General features: G+C 41.8%; 1 protein-coding gene across 1 annotated transcript in view; it reads left to right on the forward strand.

Moving 5' to 3' along the window:
• CLGN (calmegin) overlaps window positions 1–27,184 on the forward strand; it is a 2,483,974-nt gene that overhangs the window by 1,109,736 nt on the left and 1,347,054 nt on the right. The window contains exon 6 of the mRNA XM_044061624.1: window positions 9,993–10,074. Coding sequence (XP_043917559.1) covers window positions 9,993–10,074 — 82 coding nt within the window. The remainder of the gene's footprint in view (window positions 1–9,992; window positions 10,075–27,184) is intronic.

The following is a 27,184-nucleotide window of genomic DNA, read 5'->3' on the forward strand; positions in this document are numbered from 1 at the left end:
TTTTGAAGAGCTCCTGGCTGGGTGAGATCGTTTTCAATCTTTTTTCACCAAAAAATTTCAAAATTGTGTGTGTGTGGTAGTAAAACCTTCTACCCCCTTGTTAATGTTAGTTTTTTAAATTTTTACTGGTACAGTAGTTAGTTTTCTTGTCACTCCCCCTCCCTCCTTAGCATTTGGGTGTGTGTGTGAGTGCTTCAACATGGCGGAAGGGCCTAAGGCCATTTTTTCAAAATGTACTGAGTGTGGCCACAAGCTTTCCCCAGCTGATGGCCACACTCAGTGCGTTTTGTGCCTGGGAGCAGCCCATCTCTCAGAGGCCTGCCAGATCTGTGCGGCCTTTAACCCCCGGGCACTTCGGGATAGGAAGAACAAGCTGATCCTGGCGGGAAAGCTCCCCCAGGAGTCAGCTTCTTCTTCCTCTCCTGTTCGGGCTCCGGCTGCCTCAGCGGCCTCAGCGCCCTCTGTTCCCTCAGCTCAACCCGGGACTCAACCTCCCACTTCGGGTTTGAGTTCTGGGGAAACTAGTGCCTCCTCAACTAAGGAGAAGAGGCACAAGGATAAGGAGGGACATAGATCCCATAAAAGGCGGAACGAGTCTCACCCCTCGGCTCCACCAGCTAAAATAACTAAGTCTCCTTCGGGGGTCTCTGGATCCTTCTCCTCTCGGCTCCGTTCGCCTAGCTTCTCGCCAGAGCCGGAGGAGGAAGATCGGTCTCCCTCGAGGTCGTTGAGGCGCCCCTCCTGGCCCGCCTCGACTACCTCTTCCAGGTCAACAAAAAGCATCTCCAAAGCGGATATGGATCGGATGATGCGTCGGTTCTTACAGACCCAAATGCAGATGGGGGTGCTGTTGCCTTCCCCCCCCGTCTGGGGGGGAGCGCGGCCCCCATGTTTGCCCCGATCACTCCTTCTCCGACTTGTTTTCGGATCTCGGAGTCATCGGATCCGTGCCCATTCGGACCCAGGGAATTGTCGGTGCCGATAGCGCTGGTCTCTTCGACGCCGACTTTGCCCTCAAGCTTGTCGGATCCGAGCTCGCGGGGCCGAGGGCTGAGCATCGGATCCGAGGGAGTTGTTGTATCTTCGGAGCTGTTGGGTTCGGAGCGCACCTCTCTCTCGGCGCTGACTGCTTCGGCTCTGACCCTGATCCCTTCCTCAGAGCCGAGGAGATTGCTCTCAGAGGCTGGCGAGGGTGAATCTCCTTTGGCTTTTGAGATAGTGGAGAGGGTACTGTCGAGATCCTCCAGATCCTCGGTTCGGGCTGTGGATCCACCTGTACCCCCACTGTATGAGGGTCTGTCTTCCATCATCCGACCATTGGGACAGCCTGCCCAAGCCCTCCAGCTAGTTCCTGTTGAGGAACAACAACCCGTGGACGAGCCCTCTTCGGATAGCCCCAACAAGGAGGTTCCTCGGAAACGTCGGTGTAAAAGGAGGCACCTGGACTCCCCCGAGTCCGTTACCACTGACAAGGACTTAGATGATAGGGAGGGTTCCCCAAGGTCACTCCCTGAAGATGTCTCCTTTGGAGACATCATGGAAATGTTGCGTATTAGAGGGGGGGTGGTCTGCCCAAAAACCTTCCCTTGATGAATCCATGTTCCTGGAGGCGTTTGAGGCAGGCCCATCTACTTCTTGGGTGTCCCCTCCGGCCGACCCCCTGGTGGACTTAATTACCACCAGGGCGTGGAAGGAGCCCGACACCGTGGAGCCAATACCTAGGCGTCCCGACAAAATACTGAGCCCCCCCACAGATAGGCAATCGTTGGCCAAAGGATCCTCTGTTGATGCCATGTTGGTGGCGGCGGCCACCAAGAAAGAACTCGCTCAGGAGAGTTCTCTGGTCCACCCGCCAGATAAAGAATCTCGAGCGTTGGACCAGATTGGGAAGTGGATGTTTACTTCAGCGACCTTTTCTATAAGGGCGCTGAACTATATGGCACATACCATCAGGCTACAGCGAGACTTGATCAAGGAATATGCTGCAGCCCCCCCAGAGTCCATGTTGGTCAGAGACAGGAATGTGTTTACGGCACGAATGGCCACTCTGAAATCCATCTCCAATACGTCTATGCAGCTCCTTTCAAATGCTTTGGAGGGAGCCGCTAGAGCCAGCGGAGCAGGGGTCGTCTTACGACGTCACGCCTGGCTCTGTCTTTGCAGATCCCTTCAAGGCGTCCTTCGCGAACGCCCCTTTTGACGGTTCTGCTCTTTTCGGCAAGACCGTCCGCAATACGCTGGTCCAAAGCGAAAAGGACGGGAAGACGCTGTCTGCTGTCGGAGTCTGCTTCTCTAGTCCCCAAAGATCCTTCTCCAGGAATCAGAGGGGACAAAAGAAGCTGTGGTTCCGCAAGTCTCAGCAATCCCATCCAGCTGCGGACCACTCGTCCGCTAGAGGCAGAGGAGGACAAGGTGGACACCAGCCCAGAGGCAGAGGGGGGGCCGCGTAATTTCTTGTCTAGAGAACCTTTCTCGGACAGACCCGCGCAACAGCCCTGAGGGCTTGCCTGACTGTCCTTCTCTAGAGGCAGTCGGGGGGCGGTTGACGGAGCACCTGTCAAACTGGGAGTCCCTTACAATGGATCGATGGGTGCTCCGTATCATTTCCAGAGGTTACTTCATTCCTTTCCTAAATCTTCCCCCCAAAACCAGACACCTCCCCGATGTACCACCTGATCAGATTGAGGCGGCGGCTTTAGAAATTTTAAAGCTGCTAAGAAAAAGAGCCATCCAGCCCATCCCCCCAGATCAGCCCGGATTGGGTTATTACTCAAGGTTCTTTTTGCTGCCAAAGAAAACTGGGGACCTCAGACCCATCTTAGACCTTTCCGATCTGAACCTGTTTATACCCAAGGAAAAGTTCCGGATGGTCACTCTTCAATCTATCCTCCCCCTTCTGCAGGAGAATGACTGGATGTGCTCCATAGACCTCAAAGATGCGTACTACCACATTTTAATGGACAGACGATCCAGTCATTATCAATTCAGGGTTCTTCCATTTGGCCTCACTTCAGCCCCCAGAGTGTTCGCCAAAGTCATGGTGGTGGTTGCTGCCCACCTGAGACTTCAGGGCATTCAGGTCTTCCCGTACCTAGACGACTGGCTCCTTACCGCGACCAACAGGCATCAGCTCTCAGTAGCGAGAGATTACACACTGACTCTAGCCCACAACCTAGGCATTTCAGTAAACCTGCAGAAGTCCTGCCTGTGCCCCACTCAAGCCCTGGAATTCATAGGGGCCAGGTTGGATACTCGAATCTCTCAAGCTACCCTAACATCAGTCAGACTGAACAACTTGTCTTATCAGGTGTTAGCCCTTCTACGGAATCCTTCTCCTCCAGCGGCGTTAGTCCTGAGGGCACTAGGGTCTATGGCAGCCGCGATCGGTCTTTCCCTCCATGCCCGCCTGCGAATGCGGATATTGCAATGGACCCTTCAAGTCCAATGGTCCCTCTTGCTCCACCCGTTGAACACACCCATACTGCTGAGCAGAGTTTGCAGGGACTCCCTTCTTTGGTGGTTGCATGCGCAGGAACTCAGAGAAGGGAGGCCCTTTGTGATCCCCCCGGTCGAAGCCACGTTGACCACGGACGCTTCTCGCCTCGGGTGGGGGGGCATTGTTCAGGCAGATCCGTTCAAGGCACGTGGACTCCCCTAGAGACCGCATTGCATATCAATGTCCTAGAGATGAGGGCGGTGCTTTTGCCGTTGCAAGCCCTCCACGACCTTCTTCACCTGGGGACTATTGAGATCCAGACAGACAACATGTATGTAGTCTGGTACATAAACAAACAGGGAGGAACCAGATCTTACCCCGTGTGTCGAGAGGCCATGAGAGTTTGGGAATGGGCGATCTCCACCAACCGCTTTCTGGTAGCAACGCACATCCTGGGACGATCCAACATATTAGCAGACAAGCTAAGTCGGGTGCTCCTCACTCCGTACGAGTGGTCTCTGAATCCATCTGTTGCGAAACAGATCTTCCACAAATGGGGTCAGCCTTGCTGCAATCTTTTTGCTTCTCCTTTAAACACAAAATGCAGCGAGTACTTTGCAATAATTCCCCCCCAGAGGGGAAACCCCCAGAGACGCTCTGGTCCATGCTTGGCCTCCCAAGCTCCTTTATGCTTATCCTCCCCTTCCTCTCATGATGAAGTTCATTCAGAAAGCCTGTCGATTGGGGAGCTGAGTTATCCTCATAGCCCCATTCTGGCCTCGGCAGATCTGGTTCCCCTTTCTGCGGTCTCACAGTGTGGCTCCTCCGTAGATTCTGGATCCCAGTCCAGAACTGATTTTTCATCCCGCGGATTGCCCAACGCCCAACCTGGTCAGCCTCAAGCTTGCGGCTTGGCTGATCCAGTTCCATTAATGGCTAGGACTCCCGGTATCTCATCTCCTGTTAAGGCCATTCTGGTTGCGGCTCATAAGCCATCTACCAGAAAACTTTACAACAGTAAGTGGAAACGTTTGTCCATTTGGGCCGAAGATAAGGGCTTGGACCCATTTACTGTCCCTATCCCGACCATCCTAGACTTCCTCTCATTAATCTTTCATCAGGGAGCAAGCGCTTCTACGGTTAAGGTACAATTGGCGGCCATCTCCCATTTTCATGTGGGTGATGGCATACGTTCCTTAGCATCTACAAAGTTGTGCAAAACCTTCTTACGAGGCATCTTCCTTTTAAATCCACCAATAAAGTCTGTGGTTCCCCCATGGGACCTCACTCTAGTCTTGCAAGCCTTAACAAGTCCACCTTTCGAACCTGCGGCCTCAATTCCGTTGAAGTTCTTGTCATGGAAAACAGCCTTCTTAGTGGCCATTACTTCAGCCAAAAGGGTTTCAGAATTACAAGCCTTGTGTATGAAGCCTCCTTACCTTATCTTTCACAAAGATAGAGTGTCCCTCAGGACTAACCCGTCTTAATTGCCTAAGGTTGCTTCAGAAGCAAATATAAACCAATCGATAAATTTACCAGTATTTTTTCCCACATTTCAGAACAAGGGAGAATACACATTACACAAATTGGATGTACACAGACAGCTGCATTTCTACTTGCATAGGACTAGAGAGTTTCGCAAGTCGGACCAGTTATTTGTCTCGTATGCAAAATCAGCCATGGGTAAAGCCATTTCCAAAGTTACTGTGGCAAATTGGATTCGTCAGTGTATTATTCAGGGGTATATATCGTCTGGCAAACCAGCCCCGGTTAATATCCGTGCTCATTCTACAAGATCTGTAGCCACTTCAACAGCCTTCTGGTCTAGGGTTCCAGTGGACGACATATGTTCAGTGGCTACTTGGTCCTCTTCTCATACATTCATTTCTCATTATAAATTAGATGTGATTTCGAGAAGTAGGGCTTCTTTTGGCTCCGCGGTGCTTCGGAATATCCTTCAGTAAGGACCACCCAGGTTCTTATAAGTAGCTGGGGACTCTGTCCCACAGGTTGCAGAGCAAATGAAGTAACTACTTCAGATAAAGAAGTTATGTACTCACCATAACGTTCCATCTGAGTAGGTACTTCATTTGTCTGCAACCGACCCCCCCCCCCCTGCCATCCCCCAAACCTTTCGGGATTTTCTGATCACCTTTGCAGTTGATTTTTCATGTTTACAGGTTGGTAAGGCAAAAAAAACGATCTGAGGTAATGTGGTTGGTAGCAGGGGATTATGGGTAGGGGGAGGAGCTAGGAGCTCGGATCTTGGAGCTTGGTAAGCTGCCGGCTCGGATCCGAAGTCGGATCCGATACCCACAGGTTGCAGACAAATGAAGTACCTACTCAGATGGAACATTTTGGTGAGTACATAACTTCTTTTTTATTTAGATTAACATGTATTGTTTTATTCTAATGAAATCTCATGATTTTTTTAGATGAAAGTGCGTAATCTGAATAAACAGTGTGTTTGTTTTGGAGTCCAGAGCGTTTTTGGATTATTATATTTTTGTTTCCTTCTCCAATTCTCAATTGGATAAAACTGTTTTGAATGTTACCTTTTTCAGATGGCTTTCTGGTTGTATTTCCTTTGTTTATTCATTGGCAAGAATCCCTTAACCTTGGAATCCTAGAGTCCACTCCACAAAGATTGTTGCTACTTCAGCTGCCTTTTTTGAAAAGGCTTCCTTAGATAATATTTGTGCAGCTGCTACGTGGTCTAGCACTCATAACTTTGTAAGTCATAACAAGTTGAATTATACAGTCCATATCCATGTCTGCCTTTTGCTCCACCATTTTGTGGAACGTTCTCTCATGAGTTTACCATTGTTTGACTGGTTGGGGATGTGGATGGAAAATAAAAACATTGGATATGAAAGTTATGTACTTACCATGATGCTAGATCCATGTTGTCTTGTTCCATCCATCTCAACCACCACCACCCCCCCCCCACCATTCCCCCTTCCAAATTGCCATCTTTTTGAGCTAACAAACTGTTGGAATTCACAAACACCAACCACAACTGTAAAATCCACAATAAAATGTGTCAGGACCCAGAAACGGCAACAAGTCCAACTTTATTCACTAAAATAACCACTCATCTTTACCATGAAAAGATGTGTGTTTTGTAGAGCTTGCCCCTATATTAAAAGTACCCAGGCATTTGTTATCAACGGAAAGATGTATTAAATGCAAGGTAATTATAAATGCGATACAAAAAGAGTGGTGTATGCAGCCCTATGTGAGCCTTGCACTGCTTTTTATGTGGGCAGAACGGAAAAGACTTTAAAAGATAGGATAAGGGAACATATGTATACCTTTTCTAAAGCACTAGAAATAAATGCTCTGGCTAGGCACATTAAATTACATCCTACACATTGTTTTAAATTCGTTGTTTTGGAGAAGTTGAGTGAAAATCCAAGGGGTGATCCTTTGGGGTTGCATTTGGATAAAAAGGAACTGCTGTGGCAATTGAAATGTAATGCCAGTGTGAGTCCAAGCTTAAATGAGTTGATATCTTTTCAGCCAGTTCAGGGCAAGCTTTTCAGAGATGAGTGTCTTACACACACACACACACACACACACACACATGCACACACACACACACACACACACACACACACACATATATATATATATATATATATATATATATATTATTTTTTTTTTTTTGTTAATAATTATTTTAATGGCTGTTTAGTCATTTTTTCACTTTTTCACCTTTTTAAGCATGTTTTAAGTGGTTCTGTTAGTATTATGTGATGCATTATATAACGCTTATAACTGTGTGTGGGCTGTTTAAATGTGATACATTGGAAGTCACATGAGATGTGTTTTAAATATAGTGGACTATTCAATTGAATCTTGTCTGATGAAGTCTGTTTATCCCAGACGAAAGTGCTAACAGTGGTTGTTTTAGTGAATAAAGTTGGACTAGTTGTAATTTCTGGGTCCTGCCAATTTTTATTGTGGATTTTACATCTTTTTGAGTTATTTCTGGCTGACAGTGCAGACTGGTCCGAAGTCTATCGCTGGGACTACTTCTGTACTTCCTTTTTTCCCTTCATACTTTAGAAATCTTCTCTCATATATTTGTTAGTATAGGGTTTTTCCCTATATCTATTATACGGTTATTGACGGGCAAACTCGATTTGAGGAGAATCAGTGAGGGCAGTGCAGTATGGGAGAGGAGGCCGAGCTTTGGAGCTGAAGAGTCTAAGATGCCGGCTGCAGATTCAGTTGGATCCAGTAGCCCGCAAGTTGAGACGGATGGAAGAAGACAACATGGATGAGCATTATGGTAAGTAAATAACTTCCATTTGATTACCAATGCCTTCCTGTCTGTCTCCTCCAGCTTCTGTAGCATTTATCAAATCTGGATCATCAGGTCTCCATGCATGTATGTATGGAGATGAGTTGAGTCTGATAACTTCTTTATAACAAGAATGTGCAGCGTCTCCTTTCAGCATTCTTTATGTGGTGCACATCAGCTGTCTCAGTGGTGCGGTGGTGAGAGAAAAGAATTAGAGTGATTTTTAATAGTTTCAGGAGAGATTATGAAACCCTTGCGTTGTCATTTAATGTCTAACTATTCTTGCTTGGGACAATAGGCCTGGGCTTCTTTATCACCTTTGCCTGTCGGGCTTCTTTATCACCTTTGCCTGTCACTGCACAAGATTCTAACTCCATAAGTTTAACTTCTTAAAAATGTTTTATTTTTCTTGCAGACTCCTCGTAGTTCTTTTTTTTTCCGTTTTTTTCTTCTTAATAAAAACAAACTTCTTATTAGCTTGTACTGCCATATTTTGAGGAGGGGAAGCAGGAACACAAAGAGAATCTGAAGTTATGGGCGATTGTCAAAGCCTGTATTATTTTAGTATAAGGAAGCCTTTAAACATCTAGACTTTTTGGAATTTTTTTTAAATTATTTAACTTTGGCTACCTCTCACTTCATGAGTATTATTCTCTTCTACATCATAGACTAAGTATTTAAAAATCTGCAGAATAGTTCCATTGCACTCAAGACTGATGGTTTTAAGCGGGTAACATCATTAATACATAACAGCAATTTAAGATACCAGGTTACTGCTGAAAATGAGTACTGCTCAAATTCAGAAACAGCTTGAAGAAATTATCAAGTTTTCTTACCAATGTCTGAGATTAGTAGTTCAGGAATAACAGATGAGCTTTGATTTAAGGCATCAGTAAAGAAGTGAGGGCTCACATTCTCTTTTACATCTGGATTGTAAATGGTCATCAGACCAGTTGTTCACCCGCAGCTAACTCCTGTTCATATTTGTAATTCCTAAAACAGTGAGCCCTGTGATAAATGTCTAAGAGAATAATTACTGTTGAGTTGATTTTACCGTCAGCTGCACCAGAATGAATTGTTCAAAACTAGTTAAAGCTTTTTAAAAAGTTAGTACCGCATTGTTTATGCCATGTGATTCTGATATGCAAGAACAATGTGACATATTCATCTTTTTAGGAAAGCATGAAAATGGTAAAATATTTAATGAGTTTCGTTTTGTTAATATTCAGATTTCCTTTTTTCTCCGTTTAAATTTTAATTATTAGAAATGTTTAGAAGAGAAGAATAGAGTATATAAGCCATAGTTGAGCTATTGGTAGTGCATTTGTTATAAAACTTTGCTTACATAATACATATTCCTGCAGGTTTCAAGTCTGGCCCCATTCTGTGTAATTGGGAACAGGAGAAAATATCCTTTTCAAATTAATCCATTTGGCAGAGGATAAATGGAAGAGATTTGGCTATGAGAAACATGCTTATTCACACTGGTTACAGGATGTAAGCCATCTGTATAAAAGAAAGCTGAGCAGTGCCAAGACCAGAATTATCAGGGCAACATTAAATGAAAGAATTTGTCCCCTCCACCATCCCTTGGTAATAATAATCTCTTAGCTGCGTTCACCTACGGGAGAGGAGAAAAGAGGGCTAAAATGTTGTGTCATCCTTCTGGTTTTAGTCTGAATGCTGTTTATACTTTTGGCTTTCAGATGGCTTTCATTCTCCAATTAGGACACGACTTTGTTTAATTGTTCCATGTATTACAGTTCTTGTGTTAGGCATGGTCTCTCTTTCTGCAGAAGTATTTTGCTAGCATTGATTTAATGATAGGATAGTTTAATTTTTAGATTGTTTTGTAAATAGAAAAGGTAGTATTATTGCTATTTAGTCAGGAGGTTTGACTTTATATTAATTGTAAGAAGGTGAAACTGATTGGTTACAATGAATGACATCACTGATTATTTACTTATAAATAAGTTTGTATGTTTTTGCTATTCTGTAGAAGTTCCCAGTATTAAAGGAACGAAAGTGCTTAAGTTACAGTATGTGTCTAGTGTGCTTCATACAAGCAGTTTGTTTTTAATTGATTTAATGACACTTCATTTCTTAAAGTTGGAGTCAGTCATTTTGCTAGTGGTAAGTAGTGCTTATTAAACATTTTCCTGTCTTAGTGACTGGGGTTAGCAATTCTCCTTAAAAGAAACCATGCATTAGAGCTGATTGATTTCCTTCCTTTCTTTTGTTTTTCAGATATGAAGTAAATTTTCAAGATGGCATTGATTGTGGTGGTGCTTACATTAAGCTTCTTTCTAGCACAGATGAGTTGGACCTGGTATGTGAATTTTTTCTTCTTCTTTCAGCATTTATCTTCCTTATTACCTTATCAGTTTGGAGGCTTAAGGGAGTCCTTTTGAAGTGCTTTCTTTGAGAGCACTTCTGTAGTAGTCTGTATCATATACTTGTGGTCTGTGTACTCCGTATGTCTCTTATTCTGATTCTGATATTTGATGCATTTGACGTAAGGGGCATGCCTACTCCGACACTTCTCATTTCTGTTTTTCTGCTCATAGTGTGCTGATCTCCTGGCAGCTCTCATGGAAGAGTGTCCACATTTCATGCATAAAAGAGGGAAAAGGCACTAAGTCTCCTACACTTAAATATTTCTTTTTGGTCATCTTACGATAGAGCAGGATTGTGACTACCTTGTTTTCATTCCCTTATTTGTTTTGTTGTGGACCTTTACACAAACTGCAATTAATGCCAGGAGGTTAACACCCACAGTGGCTGCCACTATCACACAAAGTCCAGGGCCTTTCTGGCATTTTAGTAGCTCACGTAAAGGAAAGCAAAAGAAAGTATCTTTTTAAGTAGTACATGTAATGTCACTAATCTTTCATCACCTGGCACATGGTAAACAGGATCAGGACTGAAATCAGACTTGAAGCAGCCACACTCTTGATCTCAGTTCACATTCTGTAATTTAATTTTCAGTCTTTACCTTCTTCCAGGTCAGTCTAGAATCTGACCTTGGATTCTGCTTCCTCCTGGCTGCCTGACTGACAAGAGTTCAGTGGAAAGATCTTCCCCAACATGCACTCCTAAGGTCATCTGTTACTAGTTACTCCCAGTTTCAAATCCCTCACCCCACCCATCAGAATAACACAAATACTGGTAAAGGCCTCAGAGCATGATTTCTCTTTTGCAGGCATAGGTATGCGACTCATTCCCTTGGATTTTCTTTCATGAAGCCTTTTGTTTGAAATGTGGATCAGTTCTTTTGCCATTAGTAGAATTAAACATAAGTATTATCATCTGATGGCTGATCATTCTTGCTTGGGACAGTAGGCCTGGGCTTCTCTATCACCATCACCCGTCACTACAAGATTCTAGATCTAAAGTCAAACTTTTAAAATATTTATTGACTTCTGTTGTTGACTCCTCTATGTTTTTCTTATTAACAGAAGAAAAAATAATGATGTTCCCCTTAGCACCATCAAATAATCTTGTTTGCAAAGGCAGCTTAGAGTCACTTGTTCAAATCCCCTGAACTTCTTCAGATTTGCTCATAATGGACATTGTAGGAACAATATATACAGGAGAGGAATGAGGTTTAAAAGAAGGCATGGTATGAATGAGCTTTGTGTAATGCTTGACTGACAGTGATTGGATAGCAGTGGTGTTTAATGTTTCAACTAAAATGATGTCAATATGGCTTCTGATGTAAAATGCTTGCAACTAAGATTGTCAATATGGTTTATTTTCCTTTATATAAATTGTATGATTGCCTGTGTATCATAAGTGTAAAAAAAAAAGAAAAGTATAACAGATCGAGCAGTAAGTTGTTTGCATCACCTTTGTGGGATTCATATATGACTGAGATTATAGTGGTTGCTTGTAAGTTTTTAGTGGGTTGTCCTGTCATGCAGCCTCCCAGATTAAAGGTTACTTCATCCTTTCATAGCAGTTTTTTCTGAGATGCAGTGGTCTTGGAGTGAGAATAATAAAGTAAGGGGTGTGGCAGGGTGTTAGGGCCAGTCTCCATGTGTTTTATTTGCTCTGTTTTTTCCTAGCATGGAAGATTCACCCTTGTCTTTCCCTCCCATCTCCCAGTTAGGATTTGTTGCTGAACTTTTTGACATGAACTTGGATATGTTGAGAAAATGTAGTAGATCCAGCAAAGGATGTGTATTCACCCCAGCTGTGCACTTACCACCGAGTGACTTCATAGTGGTTATAGTTCATTGCACCATTGCACAAAATCACAATTTGCCAAAAAAAAAAAAAAAAAAAAAAAACAACTGACCAAATTCACACAGTATCAAGTAACACTGCATCAGAAAACATCGAAATGTAAAGTAAAGTACAGAATTTCAGAATAAGGTATCTCACTGTGTTTACAGAATTTGGTTCTCACTAATGACTTTGTCATATACTTCACATTTGTTAAGCAAAAAACAGCTTGTTAAATGACAAATTGTGCTTCATAATTTACTAGTTATATTGAGGATAAGTTTAGGTCTATTTATTTCATATTACTGTTTTTGTTTTCAACTCCTTCAGCTAAAATCACTGGATGTTAATCTTTTTCCTTTCAGTGTGTATGTCAGCTAACCTTCAAGTAGCACACTAATTACATCCCTACTAATGAAAGAGCTGCCAAATAACGTGCAACATGGAAATTGCAAACCCTACATATCTGTGTTGTATTATATGAAATTAACAGGAAGTTTCACAGTTCAGTCCATTCTGCCTTTTCTGCACAGGGACTACTGGATGTGCTCAACAGATCTTCAGGATGCATACTATCATATAAAAATCAACAGATGATCCAGAAGATACCTACGCTTCCATCTGGGAGCCAGTCATTACCAATTCAGAGCTCTGCTCTATGGTCTCCCCATGGCCCCCAGGGTGTTCACCAAATGCATGGCAGTACTGGCAGTTCACTTGAGACTGCAGGGATTCCAGGTGTTTCCTTACTTGGAAGACTGGCTCATAGCCGCTGCCACCAGGCATTATCTGATCAAAGCAGGAGTTTATGTTCTCCAGTTATGCTGTCACCTGGGAATTACTATCAATCACAACAAATCTCAACTAGAACCAACTCAAATGTTAGAGTTCATCAGGAGCTTTGTGCAACACAGTATCCTTGACAGCCCCCCTTCCTTCACCAAGGGTACAAACCATACGATTCCAGGTCAAAAAGATCGTTCAAAATTCTTCTCTCTCAGTTCAATTGATCCTTCGAGCATTGGGGTCAATGTCTGCTGAGATAGTTTTGGTTCTGTTAGCAAGATAGAACATGGGAATTCTTCAGTGGACCCTAGTGACTCAGTGGTCTATTCTTCGCCAACCTTTATCCACCCAAATCAAGATAACTCAGGCATGCAAAATTACTTTCTTTGGTGGATTTACTCCAGTCAGATAATGCAATGTCACTTCTTCATTCTCCCTCAGCCCAAGGCCATAGTTACCACAGACACTTCCCAAATCGGGTGTGGGGGGGTACTTCTTGGGAGAGACAGTCCAGGGAACATGGTCCCCCCAAAGAGGCCAGTACATATGTCAGTGTCCTAGAAATGAGAGCTGTTCTGGTGTTGCAGGCCTTTCAAGTCACTCTCTTCATCGGGACTATTGCTATTCAGACGGACAATATGTCAGTGGTCTGGTACATCAACAAACAAGGAGGAACCAAATCTTATCCCCAGTGTTGAGAAGGTTTGAGATTGTGGCAGTGGGCAATCTCATCCATTCATTTTGTGGTAGTAAACGTATATTCCAGGGAAATCCAGTGTGATAGCAGACAAGTTAAGCAGGTCCATTCTAGTGCCTCTCAAGTGGTCACTCAACATGAAAGTGGTGTAAAAGATATTCTGTCGATGGGGCCAACCTTGCTGCAGCATGTTTGCATCTCCCCTCAACAGCAAGTGCAGCAGGTTGTTTGCCCTGAGCCCCCCACTGAGGGAATCATCGATAGACACTCTTCTCCACGATTAGCCCACCCCCTCGATCTCCTCTATGCCTTTCCCCCACTACCTCTTATCCAGAAATTTTTTCAGAAAGCATCTCAGTTGAAGAGCACAGTCATCCTCATTGCTGCTTATTGGCATCTTCAGATTTGGCTCCCCTTTCTTTGGTCTCATCTGCTTCACCCTCCATGGATTCTGGATCCAGTTCCAAACCTCCTATCTCACCGACAGATATCATACACCCAGACAGTTTAGGCCTAAAGTTGACCACATGGTTTCTCCATTTCCATTGATAGCTAGACAGCCTAGGCTCTCCTCTCCTGTCTACCGCATTCTTTTATCTTCACACAAAGCTTCCACTAGAAAATTTTACAGAAGTAAATGGAAAATATTTGTTGTTTGGGCTTAGCAAAATGACATCAGTCTCTTTTCAGCACCAGTACCTAAGGTTCTTGAGTTTTTAGCTACAATTTTTAATGAAGGCACTAGCTCTTCAACTATTAAAGTACAACTATCTGCCATTTCTAATTTTCACATTGAAGTAAATAATTTGCCTTTAGCTTCTTCCAAGCTTTGTAAGGCCTTTATAAGAGAAAGCTTTCTTCTTAGACACCCATTTAAAGATCCCACTCCCCCGTGGGATTTGAATTTGGTTTTACAACCTTTGAGCCGTTCTCCCTTTGAACCATCAGCCAAAAGTGAACTAAAATTTTAACCTGAAAGACTGTCATTTTAGTGGCAAATACATCTGCTAGAAGAGTCTCAGTACTTCAAGCTCTATGTTGTAAGCCTCCTTACTTGATTTTTCTTAAGGATAGGGTATCCTTATGAACCAATCCACCCTTCCTTCCTAAGGTGGCATCAGAATCCTAATATCAATCAAACTGTCACCCTTCCAGTTTTCTTTCCAGATTTCACAGACAGAGGAGTTGGATGTTCACAGGCAGTTATGTTTTAATCTACACAGGACAAATATTTTCAGGAAATCAGATCAATAATTTGTCTCCTCGTCAGATTTAAAATTGGGCAAAACATTTGCTAAAGTGACTTTAGCCAAATGGTTAACTGATTGTATGTTCCTTTATTTACAAAAAATTGGGTTTGTCTTTGCCATAACCTTTAAAGGCTCATTCCAACAGGTCTATGGCAACTTCTGTATTTTTATGTAGATCTTCCATGGACAATATTTGTGCAGCTGCAAATTGGGCTAATCCTCATATCTTCACTGCTATTATAAATTGGAACTGGTTCTAGAGGAAGAGCGGCCTTCAGCTCAGCGGTGCTCAGAATTATCTTTCTTCGAGTCCTCCCAGGATTTAGGTAGCTGGGGACTCTGTCCCATTTGTTGAGGAGTAAATGAAAATGACAACATCAGATAAAAAAGTTATGTACTCACCATAACGTTCCATATATTTTGTCCATTTTCATTCTTCCTCAACTCTCCTCTCCTCTCCTCTCTCCAACCCCCTACTAATTTGACCTCTGGAAGGATTAGAAGATGCTAAAGGAACCAGTGTTCCTTTATTTGAGCTCCAGATACTATTATCTCATCTCCGTAGTATTTGTTAAATTATATGTAGGCTAAAAGGTCAGCAAACAAGATCTGAGATATGGTAGGGGACTAGTGAATTATGGGTAAGGCAGAAGCACGAGAGTTTCAGTGTTCCACAAGCTGGAAAAAGTGGCCAGGTCTGACTTGAGGGTTGGAACCGAACCCATTTGTTGAGGAAGAATGAAAATAGACAACACAGATGGAACATTATGGTGAGTACATAACTTTTTTTATGGTAAGGTCTTACACAGCTGTATTTTCTTGACTTAACAGATAGTGTTTCTGGAATTCTCTAAGAAGAATGTTGCCTCGGCAAGTGAATTCCTAAAAATTTTTACACAGATGGCATCCATGTTGTCATATCACTGGCTCGTCGTCACGTGGGAAAAATTCAGTGGTATATATGAAATTGTTTGACCTAGCACCTTTATCCCCTGGAGTACTAGTTGCCTGTGCCACCCTTCATCGGACAAGCGTTACAGTGGTGGAAAGATCAGTTGAGTATCAGTCCAGGACTTCCTTTTTCCCTTCCGATGCCAGTGAAATCTGTCCAGACAGATTCACCTGACTTTGCGTAGGGAGCTGTGGAAGCCACTTGTGAGCCAATGGACTCATGGAAGAAAAAAAAATTCTAAGCTTGTTTTCCACCTTTCTTGTTATTAGAATAGTCCAGATACATATTTGCTGTATTCAGGACTGTTTTGTAAGTTTCTAAGTTCCCCAGACCTTTCTGTGTTAGAAGGAAGCCTTCCAGCTTATCAGTGGGATTGGTAAGTACTAGGTATCCTATCTACACAAGAGAAGTGGTTTCTGGCTCTGAAATTGTAGTTTATTGGCCATTTGGGCAGTTTTTCCATCCCTTTCAACTTTCTGGTTTAAAAGCCCATGTTTGCATAGGTTTGCACTTGTTTAAGCTCCGCGGATCCTGTTTTGGCATCCTGCAGACTACAAGAGCAACAGAAAGGTGAAAGAGAGACTTTAAGTACCTCCATTTTGATTTTTTTTCTGATTATACTGCTTTCTGCATTTGATTTGTCATTTTTTCCCCATTTAACTGCATTTATTTTAACTGTATTTGCTTTAATATTGCTACACACTCAAGTGTGCCAGCTTGCACTGCATTTAAAGTATATTACTGGTGCCAGAAAGTCTCCTCTTCAATTTTTCCCTTAAGATCTTGCTAGATCTCTTCTTTGTTGCACTTTAGCTTATTTACCTAGCACTTCATCAGGCTTTTTTTAGCAATTATTGTAGCACACATAAGTGCTGGCAGCACTAGATGTCCTATAAGGAAACAGCTCCAGTACTTAGTAATGATGACCATCCCACCTGGAATGTCTAAAGATCAGTTTCCTGTACTTTCTCCTGTTAACCTGGCGAAGTGTAGCAACTGCTTCATGTACACAGACAACCCTCTCCTCTTGCCTCGCAACACTCAGACTTGTGAGATATACACTTATATCTCCAAATTGGAAGCCATGCACTCTCCAGCCAAGACCAGAATAGCTGGTCAAGAGGAGAAGGTCAACATCTGCACCACACCACACGGAACACATAGCCCTTCAGAACACCCCACCATCACAACCCTCACATAAAAATACAAACCACACACTCACCTTCGCAGAGGCACTCAATAGCAATCTACCCAAATAGGAGAGACCTCCAAGGCAGAAACGCACTTGACCACCACAACACAGCACAAACCACAAGACACATAGCTCACTTGCACAGTGTGCCCCTCAACCTAAGCCCCTAAGGCAAAACAGCTTGGAAAACTACTCATGCACCAATGCACCGGCCCAACGCTTCCTGGAATTGATCTGTTCCAGTACCCTGGATCAGCTCATTCTTACCCCACTAGAGGAAGCAACATCCTTGACCTGTTTATTACTAATATGAGCAACCGTTGCTCTACACCAATAGTCAATTCCTCCCTGGTTAGATCCAACCACAAACTAATCACCATGGAAATCCACATCTCACCCACACCCTCCGCAAAGGTATTCACCATGAAAAACTTCTCCAAAGCTGACTTTGGACTCCAAAAAACAGAGGTGGCTAATTTCACGGCACCCATGCCAATGGAAAATAGATGCATGACTGCCGAATCATACACTGATGTACTGTACGAACACGTACATAAATGTATGGAACTAGCCATACCCAACAGAACCAAGATGCTCTCCTCCAAAAAAAGAAAGCCAATCTGATGGTCCCCTGCCATTAATAAACTCTACCGAAGGAAGAAACTGTTGCAGAAAAAGGTGAAGTCCCAAGACTGGAAAAATTCCCTTATCAGCCTCAACAAAAAGTTGAGATCCCTCATCAAAACCTCCAAAGCCAGCTATGAAGGCAGAATTGCGGCAGACACTAAAAACAACCACAAAGCCTTCTGTAGTTATATCAAGAATCTCCACGACAATACCCAGATTTGCTCTGTTACTGCACAATAGTACCTCCTATATACTGAGCCAACAGATATTGTCAACATGCTGGCCGACAGATTCAATGCCAGCTTTACCCCTCTCTCCTCCCTATAGGACCAATCTCAATACCGGAAGAGTGCCAGGCACCCAGCATTACTGCAGCTCAGGTTAAAGCTGCATTGTCCAAGGCCAAGAATACAGCGCCATGGGACCCAACAATATCCCTGGCTGTATTCTACATGAATTACAAAGTGAACTGGCATCACATCTGTGTGTCCTGTTCACTCACAGCCTCACCTCAGGCTTTGCCCCTACCGAATGGAGCACTGCTAAGGAGGAGGAGCGACTACAGAGCCTGGAAATTATCGCCCCATTAGCCTGACAAGTCTAATATGTAAGGCTATGGAGTGCATCAACATGGACCTAATTAACAAGGAAATAGGGAATCTTCAAACTCTAGATCCCACGCAGTTTGGTTTTGTAAAAGGTAGAGCAAGCCTGCTCAACCTGGTTGACGTCTTTGAGTCAGTTACCAGAGCTGTGGATGAAGGAAAGGCAGTTCATACAGCCTACCTTGATCTGGCCAAGGCCTTTGATACCATTCCTCACTCAGGAATTATTGATAAACTCACCAAACTAGGCATCAGCCCCTATATTGTTAGGTGGGTTGCAAACTGGCTCACAGATAGAATCTGCAGTGTGAAAGTAACGGACTCCAAGTCAGACTGCCAACCAGTCACGAGTGGAGTCCCACAGGGATTGGTCCTGGCTCCTCTCCTGTTTGGCATCTACTTCTCAGAAGTCCAGGCCAACATGGAGGGACTCTGGCTTACCAAGTTCGCAGATGACTGCAAGCAGGAAATCTTTATTAACTCCCAAAGTGATGCAGACATCCTACAGAAAGGCCTCACTGAAAACAATGACTGGTATAAAAACCATGGCCTTAAGCTTAATGCCAAAAAATGCGTCGTCATCCCCTTTGGGAAAAACTCATTTCCCAATAATTACCACATCGATGGGAGCCCGCTGAACACTGAAGGCGTTATAAGATATCTGGGTACACCGGTTGACAACAACCTCTCCTTTGTCCACCACATTGCTACTGTGGTCAGACAGTCCTTTTATGTGGCACATCTCATTACTAAGGGTTTTGCATCCAAGAAAAAAGAGGTCATCATTTCTCTCTACTCTACCCTCATTAGACCAATCATAGAGTATATTGCCCCATTTGGCATGTACCTCACTAGACACCTGCAACAGCTGGAGAAGCCACAAATGTACCTCATGAAGAGGATCATAGGCCGTAAACTTATGTCCTATATGGACAGACACAAAATAACTCGAGCTGTTCTCTGTCTCATATCGTCTACTAAGAGGCAATCTTTGCTTGACTTACAAAGCCATGTCTGACCCAGCTCTGTTAGAAATGCTGCATCTAAAAAAATCCCAATCCCTCCGCATCACACGCTCCAGAGACCTCAACCTCATTATGACAATCAACAGAACATGCTGTGGGGACAGGTTCATAACCCAGAGACTGCCCATGATCTTGAATAGACTTCCCATACATGTCAAGCAGAGCACCTCACTGGCCATCTTCAAGAGAAATCTTGATGAGTGGATGGGAAATAGAAAGTACACCTCGGGGATCACTACAGTGGTTCTACTTGATAGAGACACTGGTACTAACGTCAGGCGGCACAATGCCAGGGCATGTCAGTGGGCTAGGCTTGTAAAGGCTCCAGGGCTATTAGCCTGCTACACACCTATGAACCTATGAATATCAAAGAGATCTGGCTGGTGGTGAGTTACACCTTGACAAAATTCACTACCTATGGACTGCAGATCCTCTTCTGGTGGTTAATGATAATACCACAGAGATCTAATACCTCAGCAGACAAGGGGATATAAGGTCATACCCTCTTTGGTGGCTGAGGAGTGATGGCTTGGAAGCTGGCTTTACACCATTCCTTGAGTCTTCACATGTCATACAAACCTTCAGGGCCAGAATATTGTGGCAGACAAACTAAGCAGATTTTGGGCAGACCCACACAAGTGGCAGCTAAAGGAAGTGGTTTTTCCTGGATCTAGTCCAGATTCTTTCAAAACAGACAATTGGAGAAATTCTGTTCCAGATATCCTTGTAGCTATCTTGCAGGACAAACACAGTCTTGTTCCCTTGGATGGCAATATTCCTATACATGTTGCCACCTTTTCCACTGATTCTCAAGGTATTTCTGAAGGTTGAGAACGAAATGCCAAAGATCATCATGGTGACTGCCTACTGGCTGAGGCAGTCTTGGTTTTCCCTTTTAATGGTATTGGCCAAGGACAATTGCCATAGACTTCCTCAAACTCTGGATCTGCTCATACAGTATCATGGGTGACTGGTGCACCCCAGTTTGGCGAAACTTCAAATGACAGCCTAACTGATTCAGTCTTGACTCTGTTTGGACACTTGTGATATCATAAGGATGTGCAGCAGGTGTTAAAAGAGGCCAGAAAACCTGCTACTAGAAAATCTCGTGGTTATAAATGGATGAGATTTTCTAAGTGGTATCTAAGTGGAAACAGAGAGTCCATTAATGTTAATATCTGTCTGGAAGATGGGTGTACATTGAGTAACAGTTTATTTCTATCTCTCCCAGTCTGAAAACAGAAACATAGCAGAGAAGGCCAGTAGACTTGTGTTTATGGGTAAATTTCAGTAACTGGCTAGTAAGTGCACTGCATTGATGCCAGGAATAAAGAAGTACAGAAAATGTTGAAAAAAATCAGCTGCACAAAGTGAGGAAGAAACACTGACTGGGGAAAGTTCTGCAATTGTTCAGCAAAAAGTAATGCAACTTTCAGACATGACTTCCAATAGCCTACAGGAAGATACAAGACAACTGCATGCAGACCTGGTTAAAATAAAACACTGATGGAGTATATCAACACAAGCAACAAAAGGTCTGGAAAAAATGGAAGAAACAGATATTCAGATGAGATGATAAAGCTGCAAAAATCATGGTCGAAATGATGAAAAGGCTAGCTAAATATGAAACTGCTCAGGAAGATATGTTTCAAAAAATATCAGAGTTAGAGGACAGAGTACATAGGGAAAACCTGAGATTTTCAGCTATACCAGATAAGCTGGAAGGAACAAACTGCATTAATTTTATGAAAACACAAATACGCAACTGGACTGGTATTCCACAGCAGGAGTGCTTAGCTGAAAGGGCATATCGTATGTATGCTCTAAACCTGGCTATAAGAAAGCAGCCTAGACCTTCAATGGTAAAGATGCAATCCTACAGCAGATGGAGTTGATTCTGACAAAACTGTGGCAGAAAGACAAAGTACTAAAAGTGTGAGAAAGCAGAGTGTTAGTGGAGAATGATTACTCATTGTACACCAGACATAAGGAGCAAATTCAGTTTATTCCACTATTCAGGGAATGTCGGGATGCAGGTGTGAGATTCAAACTGCTGTGCCCAGCTGTCTTCAAGGTACTCTTCCCTGGAGGGGCAAAATCATTTTTTGATGATGTACATGCTAAGGAGGAAATACAAAAGTTTGTCCAACTAGAAGTAAGCTGTGAAACAGAAGGATATTGTGCTTCTTGTTTTTCTGGTAATAAAGATCACAGAGTGGTCAGTAGTCACAGTACCTGTGAAACATTTACAAATCTTTCAACAGAAAATGTTGGAGAGAAGGAAGGGAGCACAGGAGTTGACTAGAAGAATTCAGAGTACTTTGGAAATGAAGCAGAGACAGGATTTTGAGAATAATCAGTAATAAAACCAGTAACTTAATAAGGGGTTACAATGAAATAATTATATTTGTGAAATAACAGAACAAAAAAATCTGGAAATGTTGGACTTTTTCAGAATTTGTAGGGCTTGGGGACTTTAAAGCATATGTCCTACTTCATGTCATTACTGTTCAGAAAAGTGCTTTGGGGAGGGGAAGAGGAGGGAGAAAGTTAATAGTAAAGATTTTTTCTTAAATAGCACTAATGTGGTTTTCTTTACATGCTATAAAGTAAAGTTTTTTTTTCAGTTGCTTTTAAGTGTAATGGGGATTCTAAGCAGGCACTGCTGTTCTTTTTTTCTTTTCTTTTTCCCTTCTCTTTTTCTTCTTGATGAGTTTTATGAAATGTGGGCACTGCAATGTAAAAAAAAGCCTGGTTAAAAAGCATGGTAAAAGAAAAATCAGTGTGCTTTTTTCATTCTTGCATGGGGGAACGACTGGATTAAAGACATTAGAGTGATTTAGTAACACGTTTTAGGAAAGGGCAAGTAAATGAAAAAGAATATTGAATATTATAAGGCTTTTTTCTAGCAAATGCTTGTATGCTCAGTAACAATTTTGCAGCTGGTCTTCATGTTTCCATGGAAACAATCTGATAAAGAGAAACTAGCTGCCTGGTTCTCATGTCTCCATGGTGACAATCTAATAAAAAAAAAAATAGCTTCAGTCTGGTTGAGAATGATTTGCCGAGGAAAAAAAAAGAAAAGAGAAATTGGCTAGGAGATAATGTACTCTAAAAACATTCAGGGATTTTCCCAAGGTAGTTAATGTTCTCTGAAGGCATTCAGGGTTTTTTTCCAGCTGGGAGAGCTATAAAGATAAGAAGTACCAATCAGCACTTAGTAGAAGCACAGAGAAGACCATTAGTCTTAGCACGGATAACCTTTCTTTTTGGTTAACTCAAGTTTGTGAGTGTGGTTGTCAGTTTGGGACTTTTGTTCCTATTAGGAGGGAAAAACGTTAATATTTGAAGGTATACCTAGTATTGTGTGTTAGTATTAAGTTAATGGGCTTTAGGAGGTTATTGGGTGTGTTTTTTCGAGGGCTTTCAGTAAAAACAAATTTATAAGATGTGACATAGGCTGAAATGGATATGACAAGAAAAGACTGTATACACGTTCAACCTGCCAAACAGTGTATGCTTGTAACACAAAAGCTGGAACTAGACATTTAACAAAAAAGGTGTTATACATAGAAGGTGGGAATAATAACTTTTTAATACAGTGATGCTTTCTGTAATGTTTTTAAATAAAAATGGCTTCATAAATAAATACAAAATAGAAAAAGTAGTGAACTGTATTAAAGAATGTAGAGTGCAAATAGCTGTGTTACAGAAGGCTCATTTAGATAGAACTGAATATGTGAATTTGATAAAGAAAGGTTTTCAAGATGGTTATTCATTAGAATACTTGAGACAGAGGAAAAGAGGAATACTTATATTAATTGCAAGAGGAGCTCCAATAGTGATAGAAGAAGATAAAAAGGATAACAATGGCAGATTTGTAGTGCTAAGGGGCTACTGGCAAGGGAGGAGGATTACACAGGCATGTATTTACATTCCACCTAAAACTGCTATAATGGAGTTTAAGAAAATTCTGGGAGAAATAATTTTTCAGCAAATTTACATATTATTTCCCGAGATATAAAAACTGGGCTAAGCTAAACAGAATTTACATTTCACAGGAACATCTGTGTTTAATTGAAGGTCTTGTTACTCACGCAATAAGTATTTCAGATCATGCGCCAATAATAGCTAAAATAAAAGCACATAGTAATGAAATAAAAATTCGATATTGGCACTCTCCCACCTATCTGTTGAAAAGGTAGGAATTTAAGGAATGGGTAGTGGAGATTATTGAAGAGCTGTTAGAGATGATAGAAATTTCTCCTGAAAATATAGGTAGGGAGTGGGATAAAATTAAGGTAGTTTAAAAATAGGGTAGAAATAAAAGAAAAGGAGCTATGGTTAAGAAGTAACAAGAATTATTTGGAAGGGCTGACAAATGTTCAAGTATTGCAGAATGGGGGAATCTCACAGAACAAGAAGAGTATCAACTGCAGAATGCTAGACAGAAAATAAGGGATTACCTCGGTAATATGCAGAATAAGGGGATTCTCACAGAACAAAACGAGTATCAACTGCAGAATGCTAAATGGAAAATAAGGGATTACCTTGGTAATATGCAGAATAGGGGGAATCTCACAGAAAAAGAAGAGTATTAACTGCAGAATGCTAAACGGAAAATAAGGGATTACCTCGGTAATATGCACAAGTTTAGAAAGGTTGCTATTAAGCAGCTGTTTTTTGATAATACTAGAGCACAAAAACTTGTAGCACAATATCTCAGGCAACAGAAAGTAGAAAGGTCTGTCACTAAATTTAAGAAGCATGAAACAAGGAAGGTAACAAGAAATCCTGTATAGGTATTAGAAACATTTTGGAAATTCTATGAAAGTTTGTATAAAGCAGAGAAATATAAAATTCAAGAAAAGCTACAAATGGAAATGCTTATGGAGGAATTAAATATGCCAAGGTTAGAGATATATGAAGCTCAATTACTAATATTTAAGAGAGGAAGAGATGAGATAAATGATATTCCTGTGGAAGTTTGGAAGCTAGGAGGAAAACATTGATAAAGATCTAGAAGGGTTTGTTTAACAGTATTTTAAGAGAAGGAGAAGTACCAGCGCCCTGGAAGAAAACAGTGGCAGCTGTAATACCAAAAGAGTGCAAAGATCCATTAGATCCAGCTTCATACAGGTCCATTTTAATACTGAACCATGATTATAACATGTTCATGTCTGTAATCATTAAAATAATGGCAAAAGTAATGGCAAACCTGATAGATATAGATCAGTGTGGTTTTGTGGAGGGGAGGCAAACATTTGACAACATTAACAGAACATTGATGATCCAGAGGGAGGCAGAATGTAAGAAAATGCCATTGTTGTTGGTGGGTCTTGATACAGAAAAAGCATATGACAGAGTAAGCTGGGACTTTATGAGCTGGGCAATGGACGCCTTTGCATTTCCTGAAAAAATTATAAGGTTGATTAGGAGGATATGTGAGGGATCAGAGGCGAAAATTAAAGTGGGAGGGGCCCTCTCTGATAATTTCTGCTTGAGCAGAGGAACCAGGCAGGGGTGTTCTCTTTCTTTTGTATTGTTTGCATTATATTTAGAACCATTGGCAAAGAAAATAAGTGACTCAGAAATTCAAGTATACATTTGGTATGGTAGTCAAGTAAAGCTGGCTTTATTTGCAGATTATATTATTTTACACCTGACAAAACCAGAAAGCGACATTACGGTGTTGTAGAACATTTTGGGACAGTTTCGGATCTTTTTGGGATACAGAATTAATGAAGCTAAAACAAAAGCAATAGTGGTAAATTATGTACCCACATATAAATTGGTACAGGAATATCCATATTTATGGGTGAGTGATAAAATGAAGTATTTAGGAGTTTTTTGGGGTTTTTTTGTTCTTCTTTCGGCTTTTCCCAGTTAGGGGTTGCCACAGCGGAACTCCAGTCCGCTAATAATTGGCAGTAGATTTTTATGGTGCCGAGGTGCCAGCTCGATGCCCAACCTTCAGCGAAGGCACACCCATTCACGCATGTTTTTCGAATGCCACTCGACCACGGGGAGGACATGCAGACTCCACACAGAAGGCGCTCCAGCCGAGAATCGAATGGGAGACCCTCTTGCTGTGAGGCGACAACGCTACCGCTGCACCACCGCGGCTTAAAATGAAGTATTTAGGAGTATGGATTAAAAATTATTCTAGTGTGGCAGCTAAGGATATGTGGGAAGAGAATAAAAGGTAATACAAAAACTAAGAAAATGGAAACTTTGTTATATGGATATGGATAATAAGATACAAGCAGGTAAATGTTTTTAGTCCCTTTAGTCTTATCCACAGGTCAGGCATATTTTATGAACCAGAGGAGAAGTTGCTGATAGCAATTAATAAAGAGCTGAAGGACTTTATCGGAAGGGTGGGATGGCAAGAGTTAATTAGGATAAGCTGATTCTTCCAGTAAAACAGGGAGGATTGGATTTGCCCAATTTGAAGGGGTATTTCAGAGCTACACAGTTAAGAGTCCTATATATAGCACAAGCAAAAAACTATATTTCAAAGTGGAACGGGATGGTGATGAAACGGGGGAAGCTCAAGAAGCAATGCGAGACTGGGATTTTCGATGCACTCCTTTAAGGAGAATTACAATAATCATACAGAATATTATATCCATAAAGTAGCAGAAGGTATTCTAAGAACTAAGCCAACACAGGATTGGAGAAAGGAGATTCTGCCAATTTAGATGACTGCAATTAGGGATATAGACAATCGGCAAGAGGGGGCTGGAATTTATTGGAGAAAACTGGCAAAGGAAGCTAGGTGTTGGAAGCTAATAACTAAAGAGGGAAAGATGATAGAATGGGAAGATGCCAAGAATCTATTAGGACTGCATGTTAAAGACTGACTTCCCTATCAGGGATTCATGTCAGAGTATAGGCAAAGAGAAAGAAATAGGGGGATACTGAACAAAAGACCAACACTGGTAGTGTGTTTAGTAAAACCTAGAACAGAAGCTGCCACTAAAAAAGGAATAATTAGTACAGCATATAAAATATTGCATGATAACTATAAGTTTCAATCAGAGGAGGTCAGAAAGGATTGGGAAGAGAGAGTGGATAAGCAATTCAGAAAGAAACAGTGGGAGGATATATGTATGTCTCCCAAATATGCAACAACATCTAGAAGAATTAGATTTTTGCCTGAAAATGTTTGCATAGATATTTCTATACCCCAAATATACTCCAGATAATTTTTCCTCAGGCAGACAGCAAATGTTGGAGGTGTGACAGGAAAGAAAGAGGTAATTGGGAACATATTTTCTGGGAGTGCGGTTTATTGGCGGACTTTAATGATTCCTGTGGGATGCATCGTCAGAGACTCTGTGTGAGCAGATTGGTCTGAGGGAGATGATTTTTCTGAACGATGATACAGAATTGGAATTGCCTAGGCATGATAAGGCCTCGCTGTATCTAATAATGGTGGCTGCCAAAAAAGCAGTTGCTAAAAATGGAAATCAAAATATAAACCAGCTATACTAGAAGTAGTGAGTACAGTAACTGAGATAAAACAACTGTAATTGAGATATTTAAAATAGGGTAGGAGCAAACTACATAGGAAAAAGTGGGAATTGTGGGAACAATACATACAAAGGAGGAATGAGGTTTAAAATGTGGCAGGACTTAAATGAGCTATGTAATGTTTGACTGAAAAAGATTGGTTAGAGTATAAGTGTTGTGTAATTCTTGCAACTGGGAGTGTGTCAGTATGGGTCTTGATGTAAAACACTTGGAACTAGGATTGTGTCGCTGTGGTTTGTTTTCATTTGTATACATGTATGATTGCCCATATAGTAAGTGGTGGTTTAATAAAGATGTTTCTTGTTAATGAAAAATAAAAAAGGTAGAAATTTAATAAATTATGTAATGTTGCTTAGGGTATGTGATGTATAGCAATATATGTAAAGTAAAATGTTTGTTATGTTAATTATAGTGTGATTACTTTTATATGAATGTAAAGTTGCCTATGTCACAAGTGACAGTTCAATAAAGTTGTTTGAAAAAAAAAAAGGGTCAATATCTTTCTGGTCTTGAAATATTTGTTTGTGCTACTGGTGGCT

This window comes from Protopterus annectens, chromosome 2.part0 (assembly GCF_019279795.1).
Source record: "Protopterus annectens isolate FY-2018-M chromosome 2.part0, PAN1.0, whole genome shotgun sequence".
In the NCBI taxonomy this organism is placed as follows: domain Eukaryota; kingdom Metazoa; phylum Chordata; order Ceratodontiformes; family Protopteridae; genus Protopterus; species Protopterus annectens.